The following is a 22,411-nucleotide window of genomic DNA, read 5'->3' as shown; positions in this document are numbered from 1 at the left end:
GACCTTGCTTAACTTCGCCTTGATGACTGCAGGCTTTCCAGAGCTCCTTCACTTCTTGTGGCCCTAGATGATACTGTAGCTGAGATTTTCTTCCTCACTTCTTGCTGTGTGCGCCCCTGCACTTGCCCTGCTCTGAAAAGTGCCTTGAAGAAAGGGTCTACCTCGATCTGCTCCTATGGCCTCAGTAGAGGGCTAAAAGAGAAATAGAAAAAAAAAACAAAAACAAACCACATAAAAGAGTGAAATTGCTGGGGTAATTTGTCTCCAGCATGAGCACTGATGCTCTGAAGATACCAAACCAAAAGGACCTATTGCGCCTGCCAGCAGCAGTTTGTTATCCCAGAGAAGGTCTACAAAGTGGGTCAGGGCACTTGAGGCTAATTAAGCACTGTTAGCTAATGGATTGTTTATACAGTTTTGTAACTCTGCATGACATTATTATTGCTTATTCATGTTCATATTATCTCCGTCTAGAGACAGACAAATCAGGAAGGAACCTGGAAATATATGCTTGTACCCCATAGTGGTACAGGGTGGAAGAGAACTGGGGCTGACCCAAACCTGACAGTCACTACAGGGGTTGCTTCCCCAGGTGGAGAGGTGTCTCAGTCCAAGCAGAGCCTTGCTGACCCCAATTCTGGTGCTAGAGCCATCTCCACCAGTACCAGGACCGCTGTGCTATGCTCAGTCGACAAGCGCAGGCATGCTGGATGAAGTCTACCGGCTGCAGGTGTTGCTCTGTGTAGAGATATGTGGTGCACAACGCCTGCTAGCCAGGGTTAAGAAATGACCAAAGCAGGTGCCCCATAAGATGCCTTGGCAGAGTGACTTCTGCGTAGTGCAGTATGTGGCCGTTCATCACTGGAACCTCTGAGAAGCCAACGAAACAAATATCACCATTATATAAGACTTTGCATGCAGGTACACTGTAGTGTTTTCTACTTTTAGTAATTTCTCTCTCCTTTTTCTTCTTTCTGTATGATTCTATTGCTTTCTGACTTGGAAGTACTTTAATACTCCACTTTTAAGGTTCTCATATGCAAGTTTTATCTGGAGCATTATAAAATCTTTAGTGTCATAAGCATACTACCACTTTATAAGAGACAAAATATGCTCAATGTAAGAGAAGTGCTGCTTTGGAAAAATTTATAATAAAGAGATATAGCTGGGAGCAATAAAATTTAGCCAGAAGCAGGATAGAGGCTGCTCTTCCCTGCTGGCAAACTGCACAGCTGAGATGTGTTGGTAGGAAGGGAGTGAAGGTGTTTCTCTTTCATGAACCTCCAAGCTCAAACAGAGGCATCAGAAGAAAACATAAGGGCAGCAAGAAGAGTAGTTCTTCATGGAGGCAAGAAGCTTGTATGAGGGAAAAAAGCTAGAAATACAGTCATGGAAGAGAAAGGCATGTGAAGATTTGAAATTACAGAGAAGGATTTTTGCTGCACGCAGGAAAGGAAAAGAGCTGAGTGATACATATGATACCTGAAGGCTCAAATCTCATCTAGCTTCAAAACACTAAACTACTTCCCAATCTTAAATACTTGGTTTGCAGCCAGCCAGGTGCAGGTGACAGAGCCCTGTCCAGAAGCCAGTCCTCCACAGTGAACAGTCGGCTGTGGCTACTGGCCAGTATTTAAGTCTTTCACTTGCACTTGCACTGCAGCCCTGGGTTGAAATGGTGCTTGTGATCCGTTATATTAAGCCAGAGAGGCAGAATGAACTCCTTTTTTTGTAGCATCTATACTGTCTGTCAGAGCATGCCAGTGTGCCTGTACCCAGCTACTGAGGCTGCCAAGCTCTCTGAAAAATGAGCATGCTGCAGGGACAGGTACAGTCAGAAGCCATGCAAGCCAGGCATGCAATGGCACTGAGATTTTAGTGTCAGCAACTATATGGCCAAGCCTGAAGGCAGGAGAAAAACACCACCAAACATAGACATAGTTAATTGAAAGCCCAGTCTGCAATGTAGCGCTGGATAACTTGTCTTTCTTTCTAGATGTCTTGTGTGGGTATTGTCATGCTGCAAAAAGTAATTGTTGTAAATTTTAACATCTACTCTTCAGAGATCTCTGTGCTCTTCTATCACATCTCTGACACACAAACGTCAAGATTCATCAGCAGTGTGGGCTATTTGCAGGAAGAGTAGGGAGAGTTTACTCCAGAGTCTGCTTAGTGCCAATAGTTCACCAGGTTTTCATCTCCCTTAAGCTACAGGCTCTATTCCCAATAGGTTTTCTACTCCTGATTCCCCTTCCTCTTGTCTCTGCTTTTCTGCACATTATCTGGGGATGTATTTTCAACTGCTGGTATCTCCTGTAAAAGGACTTTCGCCCACATGAAAACAAGGTAATATCTCAACTTACTGCAATATTACTGTCTTACGTTTTTGCAGACTTCTAGTTTTAACAAAAGAAATGTACATAGAAAAGCAAGATTTTATCTCTCTCTGGAAAAATCTGAAATGGTAATTAAATAAGGACACTTGTATCTTTGTCCTGTACCTGGTTCTCATGAAAATAATGGAAATTCACTCTCCTAGTCAAGAGAACGTCTTATGTGAAGAAAATTACTGCCGTGGCAAGGAGAGTGGGGTGAAGAACTCCCAAATATATTGAATATATTGGCGACACAGTTTTGCTGTAAACTATGGTAGGTTTTGAGCACTTTTACATTTTAAATATGTCCAAAGAACAATCTGTAAAATTTCCAATAATGCTGGCACATTCTTCCTCCATGTAGTTTGATGTTATAATTTTATAGCACCTCTCTTTAGTGGAAGAAACAAAAGGTTGCATATAACCAGAGTGAAATTGTTGGTTGAACACAATTTTGGATGTGATCAAGCTGCAACTTTTGCATTTCTTAGGAATAATGATCTGGCTGTAATATCCTTTATTTTGATGTCTGAAAAAATGTGCTGCATAAATAGTTTAGAGAGCTGAGTCACAGCTGCACAAGAGTTCATAGACTGTTTTTGGAACATGAAGAAGCAATTTACTTGAACCTCAGAGAGATGCAGTAGTTGGTTTATGTTTGGAGCCAGTTCCTAAAATAGATTGCTCATTTCATGACTAGATGAAAGCGCAGTCTTACTGAGACTTAGCGAGTAAGTACGTGCCCATGCCAGGTTCATGTTTAGCATTGGTAGAATAACTTACTGACTTCACTGTAAGCTTCGGAGGAATGGTTGTTTCAAATGATACGACAACCAGTGGTGATGGCTAAAAGGAAACAGTTGTGGTTAATTATTTAATACCTTAGGGATAATTGACAGCACTTTGAGCATCATGAGGTTCTAGTGACTGCATAAGAAGGAAAGAGCTTGTTTTACAGCTTGGGCTTAGCTTCTCACTGTTTGAAGCCCCTTATGGCTAAGCTGTATGGCTAACATGGTCAAAGGAATGTGCTGTCCAGGCATCCTCATTGTCATCCTGCTTGCATGGATTACTGCGCTGCCTTTCCCAAGATGAATCAACTGAATAAGGTGACTGGGATTTGCTGTCTGTGCTAAAGAAGATGTGATTTCAACAGTGTTTAGAAGCAGCCGGCAGTTTCATTAGCCCTGTAACCAGGAGGTATGTGAGCAGTTGCTGCAGGAGAGTCCTTGTCCCTTCACACTTTCTGCAGGAGATCAGTTCTGGTGAAGTGCAGCAAAATCGGGTAGCAGGCCGTGCAGCTTCAATTGCAAATGGACAAAGCCATTTTAAAGGAGAGCAATTTGCACAGCCTTTCCTCACGTGTGCAACCCGGCTGTTTTCACCATTTGCCTACAAAAGTGGTCCCTCTCTTCCCCTTGGTAGTATATCATGGATCAAAGTGTATTAAGATTTCAGAGTCCCAAAACCTCTTCCATGACCTGCAGGGTCACATACATTGACTTTCAGAGGAACTAAAAGAGCAGAGTTATTAAGGCATTCTTGGATTTTTTGGTGAAGGACTCCTTTCACAGAAATGAGCAGTTTAATCGATGATGTCTAATGATTTTGAGTGACTGTAACTTACAATGTGGCTTACAGTATCCACATTTCTAGTTTTTAGGTTCTGCTTTTCTGTCTGCTTCTCCGTTTGCCCATTTATATCTGGTTAGGGCTTTTCATTCAATTTTTAAAACAAAGAACGGTTGCTGATCAAAGCAGTAAGTTACAATTAAATTAAGTGTAAAACAGTAGCATAGAATTATCATTCAGCTTTGTTGCCCAAAAGAGATTGTCTAAAGCTTTTCACCAGAGTATGCTGAGAATAATTCAAATTAAATTGGAGCAATTGCATCAATGTGATCATAAGGAAGTCAGAATCAGCATTTTTTTACTGTAAGATAGTATTTCTTTCTAAGACTACAATACACACATAAGAAATTTCAACTTTGCTTTCTCTTTGGAAAAGTAAAGCCTGGTTTTTGTCACAATTTCTATTTAAAAATTGGCTATTTGACAAATCTGAGAATGTTTGGTAAGTAAGACAATTTCCAGTGTTGTAGATAATGTTTCACAGGACTGGTGAAAGTGGAATTGTTTTTCAAGGTTAAGGTTGTGTTATTGTTGCATGCAGCCTTACTCTTTTCCTCAAAACAGACCTTTATTTTTTTTTCCTTAAAAACTAGTTACTACCTGAAGTGTAACATCTTTTCCATATGATGAGACTTCCTAACACTCGTGAACGCTCAGAAGAAAAAAAAAACACCATTATTGCCAGTTCTAGTCCATCAATCAGAAAACTGTCATTTAATAAACTCTGTGGTAGTTACATCATTAACATCACGCCGTGTGAGCTGCATGGGGTTTTTTAAGGCATGGGAGATAATTTCTCCTGCAGGCCAATAATGCAGTAAACCATGACTGTGTATTAATTTAAATATCTATTAGTGTGGCTGACTCTGATGTCTGTAGCACAGCAGCAAAGATGTTCACATTTTTCATTGTCATAGAAAATTCATGTTTTTATAGTTTTCTTTCTTTTCTTCTTCAAGAAGGGTGAAACGGCTCCATTTTTTAATCCTGGAAATTTTTATATTTTAGTTATTCCATGCTGGACTCTTGAATCTAACGGCACTAATTCTTATTCCTGTCAGGTATAAGTTTATCTATTCATGGGGCTGAAAAGCGTGCGCAAATCTGTCAGAGGAGAACTGCAGCAAGCTACCCAGTGTCACAGTGTCCGCCTGTGGTCGGGCATCCTTCACTCCCACAAGTCAGAAGGTCAATAAAAATGGAAGCCTCATCTTCTGGATCTATTTCAGCAGTCACTGGTGAAAAAGCAAAAACCCATCAGCCAGGTAACAGATTTGGCTTGACACCTTTTTCAGTTCCGTTTCTTGTGTACTGTGCCAAGATGTTGTGAAGCTGGTAATCAATGCTTGCATGGAGGTCAGTCTGTTGATCATCAGAGCTATCAATTGATGTTTTGTCTATGTTTGGTATGGTTTTGTCCGTTATAGATTATAGGGAGTAACAACAGTTGGGACAGCTGAAAATGGGAAATAAAAATGTAAGTTTAATCATTAAAAAACACGCAACATGTAATGGTGTCCAGAATGTTAATGCAGAGAGAGCTTTGGGCTGTTGTTTTTTAATGCTGTTCCCCTTATGCATGTTTAATTTTGATAAGCCCTGAGCTAATGGAAATGCTCTGGAGGCTACAGGCATCCCCTGTGGAACTCAGTAATTGACACTAATGTTCATTTTGAACAAAGGCACAATCCAGGGTATAGATCAAAGTCTTGCTGCTAGAATGCAAACAAGAACTCTAGATCCAAAGGAGATTTTACAACATACGTTAACTGGTTAACAAAATTAAACTTTTTAAAAGAAAGCTAGAATCTCCTGGGAGCCATCAAACTCTAATTGACATCATGAGTTCATCCCTTGTTATGTTAATTGCCAGAGCTATTTTAGAAGTAGCTTTTCTTATAACAGGGGAGTACATTTGTGCTGGCCATGTTCAGTCATTCTTCACAGTGAAAATTAAACTCCAAATTTCTTTCCTGACTAGAGCAAATTAAGGCTGCCCATGAAGTCAGTTTTGTAGCTTCTATATTGAAGGGTCTCAATAATCTTCCAGTGTTACTGCCCAGGAAAGGCCATGATGCACCCTGTATGCAGCTACTTGGGTGCCACAAAGCAGAGTCTTTTTCTGTGGAACAGACAGTTCTGCCTGCAAATCCTTAGCATGCTTCCATTACCTTGCAGACCTAGTAAATAGCTTAATTTTTTGTAGAATTTGAGAATTTAGATTATTTATTGTGGGTTGCTGTGCAGGTCTACTGCCATGAGTTTCATGCACCCTTACTGTTTAGTCACCATAATCTTTGTCAACATAGATTAATTAAGAATTTACAGTGACTCATAACCATATGCTTTGTTTATTTCAGTTCCTCTGTTCACTTGTTTGTCTTCCTATTTTTTCAGTTTCTGTATTTTCTTTGAAGTACAGAAATTACTACTACAGAAATGTTGTTGTTGCTAAAGATATATGATCATGACTGCAGCATGTTAAAAGATTGCAAATGAATATTGCATCACAGTTTGTGAAAAAAGTACCTTGAATATCCCCAATAACTATTTTCATTTCAAGCTGTTACCCATTGTACATCTATATGTCGACAGATGTAGCCTGTGCTTTAATACTAATTAATGTACAAGCACTATATGCTGGCTTCTGATTGAGAAAAAGATCCCTTTTTAGGTAGACCACAGAGTTTTCCTAAAATGGAGCTGATTAGTTAGCATCATTTTGAGGATGATTCTCTGAGGAATTTAGCTCTCAGTACAGTCATATGAGTTTTATCTATCGTATTCTGCTCTTTAGACAATAACAGCAACTATGACTTACAGAGAACATTCTTGGTAGCTTGGTTCAAGGAGGCATTTGGTATTATGAGCTTCACTGAAGTTAAGAGGAGTTAATAGTATCCAGAACTTTAAAGGCTGCAGATTTTTAGAAATATGTTGTATGACAGGAGTCTTCTCTTAACCAACTTACAGTGTCATTGTTTCATCTGGTATGAAATCATGTTTTTATGATTTGGGCCTGACTTTTTAATTCTCAGTAAGAACACTAAATTTGTCTCTGTGTCCAGATTAAATTACAACCATTTGAGCTGTATGCAAGTAGAGTTTGAGAAAGATTATGGTCAGGCAGCAATCGTAATAAACAACACTCCTAAGAGAAAATTTTAATTTAAACCTAAAATCATATGTTATTTATTCTTAGAGAGCCACAAATTAACAGCTGTGGCTTCATAAATAATTAGCATAATAAACTAGTTGACCAATGGCAGTACCTTATTTAAGGCTGTACATTATAAATAGTTAAATATTTTGGAGAGAAAATGTTCTGATGTATATTAATTACTCAGGTAACAGATCTTACACCACCATTTTCCAAGCTATCCTCCTCCTATTGCATAGAGTAAATTCCTCAGATTTTTGTTCAGTCTAATTTTAAGTAGTTCATACAATTTGGGTTCTTCCTTCCATTGGAGTGCTGTTACCACAATCGAGTAGGTCTCACTGTTGGAACAGTATGCATAATACTCAGTCTGAAATTTTCTCTGTACAGTTAACAACTACTCCAAACGTGAAGACAGTCTGGCATAATAGATTGTACAGAAGGTTATTCCGAGGATTTAAAATGGATTTCTAATTCTTATCAATCAGAGAGTCTAGAAACATGGGAAGAAAAGTTTTTGTAGCTGATAAGGAGCCTGAGGCTGATGACTTCTGATGGGTGTTAGAGTGGCTACTGAGCAGTAAATTGTCTGTAATATGCCTTATTAAAAATAAAATTTTAAAAAAAAATGTCTTGTGCAAGCTTGCAAAGAAGTATTGCTCAGCCACAAGCAGAACCGCAACTTCTAAACTCAGATTTTAAGCCGATCAGAAAGTATTAATTAACCAAAACGAAACACGGGAAAACAGAGAAATTAATGGAATAAAATGGCTGTTAATGGTGAAGACTCCTGATACATTTGCAGGTGCAGCTGTTTGAGGGAAGTTTCTCTTAGAAAGGAGAAAAGCAGAGACAAGTAAAGCAATCAGATGGTAAATTTAGATGCAAAAGTACTGAGGCAAATATGCATTCTTTCCAGAATTAGGAAGGAACTACAGTTTTAGTTTTGAGAAACCTCCAGTTACTGTCTCCCAGTTACACAAGCAGTTGTGGTATGTTGTGGCTAATGGCGTACAAGGCTATTGAAGTACAGGGTTCAAAGCATTTGAGACAAAGATTTGGTTGCTGTAAATTGTTACACCTCTCCTGAAGATGGTTTATGATTGATGTGTCTGTGTTACACACAGGAGGCTTATTTTGAAAGCGATGGTAATCAGCATTTAGGTTGTCTGTAAGAGCAGCAGAGCCAAGTACTGAACAAGCCAAGAAGAGGTTAAACTCATGCCAGTCTGTTCTCTCAGTTAGGCAAATCTGGGGACAAAAAAAGTGCTTGCCTCACTTCTGACGGTGTTGCACCTTTGCAATGGAGTATGAAGGACTTTAATTTCTGCATGTTCTTTCCATCAATACTCTTTAATCCAAATCAGGACAATATTACCTTACTTCCTCCTGTTGGTGATGAATTCTTTTATTCTCAGACTCTGCAGAATTTGTCAAACCTAGTTTCTCTAGGAGTCATTAAATTTGCCGGCTGTGGAAAAATTGCCTTATTTGATAAGTCTAAGCAGCAGTAAAGTGAATTCTTTCATTGTGTGAAACTCTGGAATCTTTTTAGTTCTTCTCTACTTACAATGCTTGCTAACAATTGTTACCCATTTTGTAATAACAGGGATTCAAAGATTCCCCAGAAAGATTTTCTTTCTAAATGCTTCCTGTAAAGGCCTCTGATTAAGCCTTCATGCATTTGAGCTTTATATAGAAGTGAATATATAAAAATGTATATATTCATTTATATGACTTGTATAGATTAGATCTGCAGGCAATCTACACATCCAACAGGTAGCACTGTCTTTGAAATCATTTATTTCCAGAATTTAGCAAATACGTAAAGAGTCTTCACTCCAGAAAACACATAAAAATATTCCAGAAATTTCTGCTTTCAAGAGTTCACTCTTCAAAAAGATTGCCTTCAAAGCCAAAGAACAGTACATTTTGGAATGGAGAACCCTTGCTTCCTGAAATGATATAGGCGTATCCATGATATTTGAAAGAATTTTATATTCAATGGCGCGGAAACAACTATTGAAAGGACTAGTTCCTAGCATTACGGTGGAAGTCTAGTGGGGTCATTGGAATTCAATGAGAATCTTTTTTTCAGCAGTCTCTTGCCTGTTATGACAAATATTACCTGATAGATATGTTACAAATGTTAAAGGAAGATGTATTTGCCTTTCGGCATGCTTTTCTTTACATTTGGATCCTCTTTTTTTTTTATTGCTCATCAAACTGTAGCATTTTTATTGATGCCTGTAGTTACTGGGCATGAAAATAAGAGCTAGTGGTGTTGGTCAACAGAACTGACTTGGGAGGCAAGGAAAAATGCAAGGTTCTTGAAACTGTGGCAATCAAAATTAAAAGAAAAAAGGAAATGTATGTTTAATGAGCTTAGTCACAACTTAATGAACTTTGAATCATCAAGGAAATTATAACTGAGTCCTTCAAAAATGACAATTTACTGTGCAAAAGTAAATCACAATATGTGATCATCACCAAATGTGTGCGTGCTTGTCAGCATTCACATTTGGTTGTGAATGGTCTTTAGAAGATCTGTGTGTGTTAGGTGTGATTTGTTGGTTAAATCACATTCTTTTTGCTGACTGGCAGGACATGTGGCATAAATCTCTCTCAGTTTAAAAGAATAAACTGCAAATAATTCCGCCAGAAAGCTCTGTCATGCAAATATTTCTTGGCAGCAAACACATGCATGGTGTGGGAATGGCTGATGGAAACTCACCTGAAAATTTGAATTCACATTGACAGTAGTGCTGTTATCTTACTTGTCTAACATTATTAGGGGTGCAGTCTTTTTCAATATACCTTCTACTGGGTGTATACAGAACTTCCTCCCAATGTAGAATGAAGCTGAAAAAAGCAAACAGATTTCAAAAAAGTTTAATATTCCTTTCATCAAACTAATTTTCATATTATAAAAAAATATGTTTACAAGAAGTGTCCCTATGCAGAAGGGACAAAGAAATCAGGCTGCATACTTAACTTTTCTCTTTATCTGCAGCCTGTGTTCAACACAATGCAAGTTCGATGCACCAGACAAAATTTCTCCCATGTCTGTACCTCAAGCATGAGCTGGAAATACCTCCCTGCTGAACACAGAGAAGGTTCATTCTCCTGACTGTTGGTGCTCTGGAGCCTCTGCAAAGCTCCTACAAAGAACAGTCTGCCTCAATTACAATGAGGACCTTTTGTCACTGGGCTGAGTGACAGATCATCACATGGTGATTATGCAGTACTTTAAGAACTGAACTAGCTAGCTATCACTTTGCTTAGTCATTCAGCCCATTTCATTCATCACTTTACTTTTCTAGGGCAAAAGCCACTTCTTTGAAAATTTCTGTTCCCCAGCTAAAGTCTCCTAAAATGTTCATTCTAGCAGTTTGGAGAACAGTTTTGCAAACAACATGTTAAAAAAAAAAAAAAAAAAGCTAGAGGCTAAAGCACTGGTTTTCAATGCTATCTTGTTTAATTTTTAAAAAAAGAAATTGATTTAGGCAGAAATTGTATCCCTTTATATCAATTTGTGAATTTGAGCTGCATGTGATTACACACAGGTACTGAATGTACCTGGGACCTGTGCATGCCCTTAATAAGGGGCTTCAAAAATACTATTAATAATTTTAAGTGGTGACTTTGAGGGTGTTCTACTTCTCTAGAGTATGTATTTTTAAACTCAACTCTTTTCAAAGGCTTATTTTTTTCCCCCTTCCTGCTTTGATCAGTCTCCTGTTTGCTGTTGTAAAATGATCTTTCATTCACTCTTGCAATCAATTATGTATGGTTACTTTAAAATCAGTACAGCTCACCCACAGGTTTCAGCTCTCCTAGCTGTTGTTAGTTTACAACATTTAGTTGCATCACAAGGGTTGCAAAATGCCACTTGCTCTGGATGTTCTGGATTGTTCCATTCTCAGAGAGCTTCCTCTCCAGGGCAAACTTGTCCATAGGAACAGACAGCGAGGTGTGGTTTAGCACCAAACAGGGAATATCGCTGATCCCAAGGCAAGGTTATAATGTCCTGAGACCAGTGTACCATGATTGTCTTAAAACGATTAAGAAAATTCTTGACCACCTTAGCTTTTGATGAAGTAGACAAAATATGTAAAATTTTGCAATGTTTCTGAGAGAGTAATGACCCATTTTATTTAAAAAATAGCTTATCATTCAAGAAGCAGTGAGAGAGACTTTGAATAATCAGTTATTATGTTCCTGTAGTGCTTGACTGAAAAATGTGGCTTTTTCTTAGCTCTGTAGTTCTTGCTTAAAGGGGGCTTAGTATTATGTAAGCCTCTATTTCTAATGTGTTCCAAGGAAAGATTTCTTGCAGGTAGACTGTCAAAAGATGGAACAATTTGCTTCTACTTTGGCAGAGATGCTTTTAAGATCAGAAAAGGCTTTTGACTGTAATAGGACTGCATGGTGTTACTAATTTCCACAAAATGTTTGTTCCAGTGCAAAGGATGGCAAGACCTCTTTCCTAACACCAAGTTTTCTGGTTCATTCTGAAATGTCAAAACTAAGACAGACCTTTCTTTGTAATTAAAAAAAAAAGGGGGGGGAGAGAGGGGATGAGGGGGGAGACTTGCTCCTTAGTTGAGTAGATATGATAAAGGTCATCAAAACAGCACATACTTTCAAGGCCCTTTGTACTGCTAGAATGCCTGAAAATTATGACCCTTGCCATTCAGACGTTCTCCTACTCTGCTTAATGCCAATTACTGAAAATAATCTCTTTTGGGTAGGCATCCTGTGTGAACAGCCCAAAACTAGTCCATGCATTTCAGTGGCAAAGTGCTCTGTTTCTCCTTAGCGTGTCTTGGTAATTATAGTAGGTCGCAGGGCTTTTTAATAAAGGTCAACTGCACCAGTATTAGGGGCAGGATTCCTGCTGCTTGTGAGGTACTCTCAAAGTCAAATTAAAAATCCAAGAAAGAGTATTTTTACACAGTCAATATGTAAATATTGCCTCCATTCTTCAGCTCCAATTTGTAACTGAATGATGATGTTTATCTTAACTCTCCCTAATTAGGTCTCCACACACCCAGACTGGTAGGCTGGAACAGTATTCTCTCCCTGTGTTAGGCTAGGGTGGGATTCACTGATCCACCCTTAGTTTCTGTACAGGAAGGTATATTTCATGGGATAAGCATGGTAGCTCTTGTCTGAGATGAAAGTAAGAAAGGCTTTGCAGTGACAGTGAATTTCTGAGCTTTATGGCCCCTGGCCTGGATGTTAGGGGTTACGATGGCACTGTAACTGAGGAGCAGGCCCACTCACAGAGGCTGGAAACAAGACCAGTAAAAGGGGGAAGGAGGAATGTGATGGCTACCTGTTAGTTCACAAGGGACATTGAGTATAAAAGGAACATCTTGGTAGAGGAAAGGGGCATTGGTAGCCATGAATCATTGTCATCTAGATGAAACCTTCCACTCCAGAAATCTCTAAATCTCTGCAAACTGGAAGGGTCAGACTGGGGATAGACTGGATGTGCTTGCCCTGTTCATGTTCCCTTTGTCTAAGCGTCTGCTGTCAGAAACAGGATCCTGCACTGGATAGACCTCTGTTCTGCTATCCTGTCTTTAGGATAACTGTTTTCACATTCCTGTGCTATGTTCATTCCTCAGCAGTCTCAGGGTAGCTGAAGTTTCCAGAATGGTTTAGCTGCTGGTACTTTCTGTGGGAATGAATTACGAGGATGTGTTTAGACTGTGAAGGCAGCAATAGGCTATGGTATTACAGTACAGTGGTATAAGTCTGTACAATTGGTTGTTATATTAAAATCCACCTGGAAGAGACATCTGGTATCTTATAAAAGCTGTCCTGGTGTCCTACGTTATAATGAAGTAAATCTTTGGTGCCCTGAAGTTATCTGTTGGGTCATGCCTCTTATCTCTGTGCAGCCAGCTTTTCTGCTTGTCTCATCAGTAAACTGCTGACTTGAGAACTGGGAAAGCTTTTTGCAATAAACAGTTTATTCAGCAAATGTTTTCTCCTTCTCTTATGAATTGCCTGCTAACAACTGATATTGTTAAAGGTAACTAAGGGATTTATCATTCACAAGTAGTTAGATTTGTCAAACATGGACAAATGTTTGAACATATACGATAGTGATCTTTGATAGCTATGTTTTTATATGTGTACTCACAGTGTAAGAGGAAAGAGGTAGAACTAAAAGACAATCATTCCTACTGTCATTTCTATATAAATAAGAGTAGTAGCAAATAGAATGGTTTGGAAGAGATCATCTAGTTCCAACCCCCCTGCCGTGGTCAGAGACAGGACATGTCCCACTAGAGCAAGTTGCTCAAAGCCCCATCCAACCTGGCCTTCAACACTTCCAGGGATGGGGCATCCACAACTTTCCTGGGCAACCTGTTCCAGTGTCTCACCACCCTCACAGTAAAGAATTTCTTCCTTATATCTAATCTAAATCTACCCTCTTTTCTGTTTAAAACTGTTACCCCTCATCCTATCACTACAATCCCTGACAAAGAGTCCCTCCCTATCTCTCCTGTAGGCTGCCTTTAAGTATTGGAAGGCTTCTGTAAGGTCTCCCTGGAGCCTTCTCTTCTGCAGGCTGAACAACCCCAACTCTCTCAGCCTGTCCTAATAGGAGAAGTGTTCCAGCCCTCTGATCATCTTCACGGCCCTTCTCTGGACTTGCTCCAACAGGTCTGTGTCCTTTTAAAGTTGGGGGCTCCAGAGCTGGACGCAGTACTCCAGGTGGGGTCTCATAAGAGCGGAGTAGAGGGGGAGAATCACCTCCCTTGACCCTTGGCTGGGTTTCTTTTTACGCAGACCAGGATGTGTTTGGCTTTCTGGGCTGCAAGCACACATTGCCAGTTCATGTTGAGCTTCTTATCCACCAACACCTTCTCCTCAGGGCTGCTTTCAAACCATTCTCCACCCAACCTGTATTTGTGCTTGGGATTGCCCCGACCCACATGCAGGATTTTTGCACTTGGCCTTGTTGAACTTCATGAACTTTGCACAGGCCTACCTCTCAAGCCTGTCCAGGTCCCACTGGATGGCATGCCTTCCCTCCAGTGTGTCGACCGCACCACACAGCTTGGTATCATTGGCAAATTTGCTGAGGGTGTGTTCAGTCTCACTGTCCATGTTGCCAACAAAGACGTTAAGCAGTACTGGTCCCAGTAACAACTCCTGAGGAACACCAGTCGTCACTGGTCTCCACTTGGACATTGAGCTGTTGACCACAACACTGAGTGCAACCATCCAGCCAATTCCTTATCTACCAAGTGGTCCATCCATCAAATCCACGTCTTTCCAATTTAGAGACAAGGATGTTGTGCAGGACAGTGTCAAATGCTTTGCACAAGTCCGGGTAGATGATGTCAGGTGCACTTCCCTTATCCACCAATGCTGTAACCCCACTGTAGAAGGCCACCAAATTTGTCAGACACGATTTGCCTTTAGTGAACCCATGTTGGCTGTCACCTATCACTTCATTATTTTCCATGTGCCTTAGCAGAGTTTCCAGGAGGATCTGCTCCATGATCTTGCCAGGCACAGACATGAGACTGACTGGCCTTTAGTGGACCCATGTTGGCTGTCACCTATCACTTCGTTATTTTCCATGTGCCTTAGCAGAGTTTCCAGGAGGATCTGCTCCATGATCTTGCCAGGCACAGACATGAGACTGACTGGCCTGTAGCTCCCCAGCTGTTGTCTGCTTTGAACTTGCTATTTAAGAGATGCCTCCCTTTTGATGATAAGAGCAAGGTCTTGGTTTGACTGCTTATGGTTCATTCTGGGTAGTGACAGAATCAGAAATGCAAGAACTGAGGGCTAGCAGGGCCCTATCCGCATAATCTGGTTTTTGGGCTATTTTGCTGGGAGAGGAGATTCTCAAGATGTGGCTTTGCACCAACGGATATACACTCTTTTTGTCTGTGGAAAAGGCATACACAGCATGATAGAGAGACAGAGAGTGAGAGCAGAATGTAGGACTTCCCCCTTCTCTGTAGTTATTTGGCTGAGTGGACTTCTCTGATGCCAGCCAGGGTTTAATGGAGGGGAGAATGGACACCATATGTCTTCAGAATATCTTAGTCTGTGGTAAGTTAATGCTAGGTGTTTAGAAATCTTCCCTTCACTACTTCTGTTTCTGAAAGATAAGAAAAGAGTTTGTGTTAACATAATTAAACATATGTCATGCTTTACAGTGTATTGCAATGCAAAGGGAAACTATTTTTAAATTGCCTTTCAAAAATAAATGCAGTATTGTTATTGCCATACCCTTGATGTGATGCTGCCCAGAGACAGCTATGCTATAGGTTCTTCGTGCTAAATAGAATGATTTGGGGTTTTAATTATTTTTTTCCCTAATGTTCATTGGACTTTCCTATGGGAAATGAAGTGGCCCTATGTATTTATTCCAGTAACTTTCAAAGCATTGTTAAATCTAACAAGGCATTTTTGTGCATTTACACTCTTCATTTGATTCCCAGACACAAATATGAAAGACACATTATTTTATCCATAATCCATGAGAAAATCATCAAGAAAATTGGTGTTTTCTGCGTAGTGGAAGATTTGATTAGCTATGTTGAATAGTGACAGCTATGCTGAATAGTGACATACTCCTTTTTAAAGGTAATTGGTGAACCAATTAAGACTATCAAGACTTATATCCAAGTCCTTACATATTTCTAGATATATATGGTAATCTAACACGTCGGAGGTTTTTCAAAGGTCTGCAGATATTTCCATAGAGTACCCGCATTTTCAGTCTTGGAAGCACAGTGTATTAGTGTTGTTATGATGGAGTGCTTTGACTTAAATCAGAAGTCTTTAAAGGCCTTTCTTTCAACATGTATCATTACCTATTATTTATAATTCTTCCAAAACAATGGATGTGCTTTGTAGAGAGACGATGGCAAATCCTGTGACCTACACAGGTAGAAGGAAGTACCTCAAATTAGGGAAAACTGGTATTCCCAATTTGTCACTACAGGTACATATGGGCAGACACTGCGACACCGCACAGAAGCTACTGCAGATGTGGCAGACAGCTGCTCTTACCCTGATATGATGCATTTAAGTGTACAGATACGTCAACAAGTTCTCTGAAACAGGGAATTACACATATGACTTCCTGTCCTTCTCCCCACTGCCAACTTCAAGAGGAAGACGAGACTGGAAACAAGGATCAAAATGATAGAAAAAGGGAACTTGTCATCCCCAACTCCTTGTAGAAATCTGAAATTGTCTTGAAGCTGTAAGGTAGAGGAAGCTTAGTGCTCCTGGTAAGGAGCAGGGACAGCTTTCTGGGTAATGGTTTTGCTCCAGAAAGGAGTCAAGCGCTGGGCTGGTGGGCCAAAGAGTTGCAGGTTGAAACTGGGCCTTTTTCTTCTGTGCGGAGAAGGGGCAGCTCGAGACCATTGTATGTTTCCATACCATGTCCCGCGAAGATATTTGTGAAGAAGATATGCAGACTTTGCCCTGACTTAAGTGAGGCTTTTGATGGGAAACTGTGCAGGTCTGAGGGAACTGCCGTCTTGTAAGGGTGTATCTGCAGCCACCTTGCTGCTGTGCAGGGGTCGAAGCCTCAATGAGTTAGTAGAATCTGCAGCTTGCGGATCATCAGTGTTAACCTCACCTGCCAAAAGACCTCCTGATATTTCCAAACATTCTTGTTCTTAAATCCCTGTGGGGAGGGGAAAGAGAGATCTTGAAAAATGCTGATATTGCATTTTTCTTATCTGTTCAAGAGGAAAACAAACACTGAAAGATAGAGTTATCCTTCATGATGCAAAACTCGTTTCTGCATGGACTCAGCCTGTACTTTCAGGAACTGTCTTAGCTGCATGGAGAGGACAAACCCTTACACCTGTACAAAAGAGTTGTAAAGAAACTGAAACATCCTCTTGTTTGTTTCCTCTTTTTTATATCCATTGAGGAAGACATTATCTACACTAGAGTTAGTCAACAGGAAACAATGTTTTATATTTAATATGAAACTGTCCAGGATGAAATCAAATGATGTCACTGATATTAAATTTTGGACCTTCATAATTACAGTCCCAGAAATGATAATTAATTTTGTTTTCAAAAATGTGGTTACTGACCACATGTATATTAAACATACCTAATTTTTCCTTTCCCTGTAACTCTATTGCTTTATTTCTCTGTTTCTTCTCTGTTATGCAATATTTTGCCTTATCAACAACACTTTTCCAGTGTGGAACTCTGCACTATTGTACTTGACAGTTTTAAGAGCAGAAAGAAGAAATTCAATAATTTTAATATATGAAAATCTGACTAATTTAATCACTGCAGTAAGATTGATGCACAGAATAACACTGGCATCCAGTTTATGTTTCAGGAGAGAAAAATGCTCAGGCAGAAAGAATCTTGCAATACTTTGCTGGCTTGGTGAGGAACAAAATAGAATAGGGTTTCTTATGGAAAACAATCTGAGTTTCTCTCTGACCAATATAGCAAAAGCAGCTTTCTTTTAAAGACTTACTATGAGACATGCCAGCCTTTCACCTAATGAGACATAATCAGCTGTCTCTGAGCCACTGCTTTCAGGCCAGCTTTATCTTGCTAGGAAGACGTGTATATGAATATACATTTGCATATATCCTATGACTCAGAGAAAAGCTTCTGTTTCTCTGATGCAATAATTGAACCAACACGTTTTTTCGTGCATTAAGGTGTGTTGTCCAGTGCAGTCATGTGATGGATGCTGGGAAGACCCACTATGGTGTACATTTTGTTTCATTCCTGTCACAGAAAATACAATGTCAGAATTGAGATCAGTAAAGCTATTGATTTCATGTGTGTATAGCTCTGACTAACATGTATAGATATCGCTTTAAACAATTTCCAATTTTGTGCTTTTACTGTAGCTGGCCTGCCTAACACTCACAGTGAGAAGCCAGTAGCTTCTCTGTACCTCTGTGAGGGTGATCCTTCACCCCATTTTGACCTGGGGCTGGCTTTAGTCAAAAGGGCACCATGCACAGAAGCTTTCTGCTTGCTCTAAAGAAGAGGCTCTGGCAAGAAGGAGAAACTTATCTGTAGAAACAATACTTAATGTAGCAAACAAAATCGCTGTTATTAGAATTATATTTGCTCTTGCTAAATACTGCCCTGTTAGAGGTAGATGGCCCTGTAACAGGAGCATCTAACCACATGGTACGCTAAGTTATTTGCTACTCATATTTAATGTCCAAGCTGAAGTATAGCCATTGTGAAAGTACATGTTTGCTGCCAAAATGATTTCAAAAATAAAAAAGCAACTCACTGTATTGATAGAAGTCTCTGGCTAGCTGCCTTTTCATAAAAGATCTTTTGAAGCTGTAAATTTTTCTCTACAGAAACTTCTAGAGCTGTAGACAAAACATTTGTTTGCACTTGCTGAGTTAATTGGAAATGAGGGAGGGCAAAGAAGAGAGACTAATTTCAGAAAGCAACTGAGTTGAGTATTTCTATCCCAACCAATGAGCAGAACCTAAGTGGTAAAACTCTTCAAGAAGCCCTGGCTGTGAATTACAAAGATTAGCTCTGTTCTCACATGTCCATTCAAAAATATGGAATAAATATGAGCCCTTTATTGTGCATTGAGAAACAGCAACACTTGTTCCATCTGCTAAATTTTATATTCTTTATTTTGGTGCCAAATAGTGAAACTATGCACATTTTTCTGTGCACCCAAGTGCTTATGCTCAATTTCAGACAACAATGTGAAGGGTATCCATCTGCAAATATGATTTGCACATCACAGTGCATGTATAAAAATGTCCAAGCTTTCAAAATCTGGCTCCAGGTGTTTATTGTGCAAGAAAATAGACGCTTGTAAAATTCATGTCTAAAAAGCTGAATGTGATAACTGGCTAGATACTAGATACATGTAACAAGGCCTCATCCAGCAAAGAACCTATGTTCTTAATTTTAAGCAGACACAAAATCTGTCTCACTGCAGTAGGAATGACATTGTTTAACATTAGTACCTTATTAACTATCAGCAGCTGCTAAAGCAAGAAGGAAGTGCTAAAGCCAGGCTAGTGGCCGCTCAGTAGCAACAGTGACACCAGATACTATCTTGTTTTGTTGTGTTGGACATGAGTGGTAAGATAAAGAAAATAAATCCCTTTTGGACACGGAAGAGAACGCTGGCCTTTTCCAACGAGCTGCTGGGCTAGAACCTCTGACTGCCAACAAATCAGCAATCATGAAGTTGCCCAGTCCATGACCTGTCACATTGGAGTTGTTTCTCTCAGCTAAATAATGCAGCGCTCCCTCCTGCAAAGTGGGTGCTGAGAGAGAGGGAGAAGGGTTGTCGTGGTTTCGGCTGAATTTACCAAAACCGGACCGGCAGATGGCCCTTCCCCCCCTTTCCCCCCCCAAAAAGAGGAGAGAGGAGGAGAAAGAGATAAGGAGATTCAGAAGTTTAGAATGAACTAAACTACTTTAATGAAGAATTAATATTAAAATAAAAATAAAGAAGAAAATAATGAAATAGATACAATAGATACAAAACCGTATCAAGCTCCCAGGATGACAGTCTCATCACTGGCAGGCACGGGGGAAGTCCCAGACTGGACTCCGCAACAGATGGGAACTGGATTCCAGCTCTGGAGTCAGGAACACACGGATCGGGATCAAAGGCAGATGAACAGACGGAGTCCTCTCTGGACGTTGGCCATCGCAGGAAGGGGGCTGACCCCTTGGTCCCTCAGCTTTTATACTGAGCATGGGGCAGATGGGATGGAATACCCTAGTTGGTCAGGTTTGTGTCACCTCTCCTGTCCACTCCTCCCCACTGATGTGACCCCTCTACGTTTTTTCCGTTTCCGACCCTCTAAGGGGGCAAATAACGAAATGGGCTGCCCTTGGTTGTTATGGCAGTAAGTATAAGCAAGGGCCTCCCTGCATACCATTCCTTGGCATGGAGCACAAACATTGGTCTTATCATTCTGAGAATGAGCAGTTTTCTCTACAATATGCCATTAATTTCAGAGAGTTAGAGGAGGCCTAGCTAGGATGTAAAGTTACAGAACAGAAAATTGGTTCAGTTTTACTTCAAACCGGGACAAGGGTAGAAGCAAATGTGCCTTGATTCAACTCAGTTTGTTGACAACATGATCATGGGAGAAAAGAGAAACTGTTTTGTAACCACTTACTTAGAAGCTATGATGTTGGCAGATGATACATTTCTTTTGCTCCTTGTGTTGTTGAAGGCAAGTTTGTGATTAGCCATGCATCAACTCACAAATGACTGGAAGAAGATTATGCATACAATTTTGAGTGAAATCAGAGGATGATGATGTTGATCTGAAACTTGTGCAATATTAAGGCTACCATGAATCAGAGAAGCATACGAGACTGTCTGTGTGGAGTGCTGGAAGCTCCCCATACTGCAAATGAGTCAAATACAGGAGAGGAGATTTGAATGCAGCAAAACTTGTCTTGGCTTCATAAGCTGTATTAGGTTGAACAACAGTCAGGTTTAGGCTGGACATTTTTTGTCCACTTTCTAGACAGCATTTTTCATTAATTAAAAAGTGGCTTTGAAATTGAATATGTATGTGCTCCAACAGCTTCATTTTTTAAAGAGGCCTGTGGTTAGATACTCCATCTGATATCAGCACTTCGGGGCAGCCGTGGCTGGCTGGCTGTCACTTCCTCTCTCCCTGGCCCAATTAGTTCTGATCTATTGGAGATGCTGCAAGGATCCTGCTACTTTCATGTGTTCCGAGGAGCAGTGATTGGGTGCAACAAGGATGGAGGACTTTGGGGAGAAAGGGGTGTTTTATATTTGTCAGTATTGTCATTATTTTGCTCTTATTAGGGTTGAAATGGAGAAGAAAGGCTGGTGTATTTGAGGAGGCTAATATGTAATTGTGTTTGTTAAAAGTGGTAGCTGAGTATTTAATAAGAATTTGAATGATATCACTTGCAAAGGTGCTTTACTGAATTGCTGTCCATTACTTCTCTGCCTTCACCCTATTGTTTTTAAGTCTTTTGCAGCAGCTTATTTTGCAGCAGTATATTTCCTTTGTCCTCAGAATTCTCTTCTGGGGCAAATCCTAGTCTCCGACCTCTGAGGCCATCTGCAGATTTCCCTAGACTGCTATTATATGAATAATCAGCTGTCTCACTTAAGAAATTCTCTTTGTTCTACATCATTAAACGCTGGTTCCTGCTGCTGCTATGACAGATCACTTTACACAGGAGTCTACAAGGGGAGCTGTCTCTGATGTTAACAGTGGGTCTTTGCTGTGGAACAAAAGAATACGCTGGGGCAAGCATGAAATGGTTTGAATTTATAATATTTAACATTGGGAAATAAAAAGGGCTGAAGCTGGTGTATGTGTACCCATTTTGAGATCTGTATTTCCAAAATGTGAAGAAGGGTCTTTAAAATAGGGTTGAGTAGTTTTGTGCCCAGAAATATAATTCATAGCTCTCTCATCAAGGCAATGGTGGGATAGTAATTTGATGAGGGGAAAGATACAGTGGGCTAGGAGGGAATCAAAAACAAGACCAGCTTGTTATAGGCAGACTGCAGAAGAAAGGAAAATGCTTCCATCAAAAGCATGAGCAATAGCCTCTAGTGAAAGCATAGTAATGGCCTAAATGACCTGAAGGTTTCTTCTTTGACCATGGTCTTTTGGTCTGAAGGCCTTTCCCAGGTATCTTCCTGACCTCTGCAGCTCTCTGCTAACTCTGTGTATTAGTTACTCAAGAGCATCACTTCTAACAGATGCCTTTGTGAAAGATCAGGTTTTGCTGATGCTTTTTAAAAACTGTCCATGTGCCCAAGTAGCTCCCTCCTCATTTCTGGCTGTATGAGAGTACCCTGTAGCCAGCAGTTTAAGCCCATGTGCCCAATACCTTTTCCTGTCTACTCTTGATGTGCAGCTGCCTTTCTTTACATGGAAATTGGATGTTTTCAAAACTTCCTTCTTTCTTCACCCGTGTTGAGAGAACACTGAAATGGGCAAATCTTGTGCCTATTTATGTGTGCAAATTGGTTTGAAACCATGACCTGCTAGCCTATGTTTTTATTCTGCAGTGCTTTTAAACAGCAACCATTACATACCAGTGTGACCCCCTTCAAAATGGACTGCAGTACTGTAGCGTTCCTAGACCATGGCATGCCATCAGCTTGGCATGTGAGAACATATGGTGTCCTGTGGCTGAAACATGCTGTCTATGCTCTTTTTGTCCTAATGGTTGTTTTCTGTCTTGAGACTGA

At 40.1% G+C, this 22,411-nt stretch overlaps 1 protein-coding gene across 1 annotated transcript in view; it reads left to right on the top strand.

Moving 5' to 3' along the window:
* Positions 1-22,411, top strand: part of ANO4 (anoctamin 4) — a 228,143-nt gene that overhangs the window by 88,234 nt on the left and 117,498 nt on the right. The window contains 1 exon segment of the mRNA XM_074165392.1: positions 5,069-5,272. Within this exon segment, the coding sequence (XP_074021493.1) occupies positions 5,069-5,272 (204 nt within the window).

The sequence above is a fragment of the Numenius arquata genome, chromosome 2, assembly GCF_964106895.1.
Source record: "Numenius arquata chromosome 2, bNumArq3.hap1.1, whole genome shotgun sequence".
NCBI lineage: Eukaryota > Metazoa > Chordata > Aves > Charadriiformes > Scolopacidae > Numenius > Numenius arquata.
The sequence above is the reverse complement of the archived record's forward strand: the minus strand, read 5'-3'. Positions and strand labels throughout refer to the sequence as shown.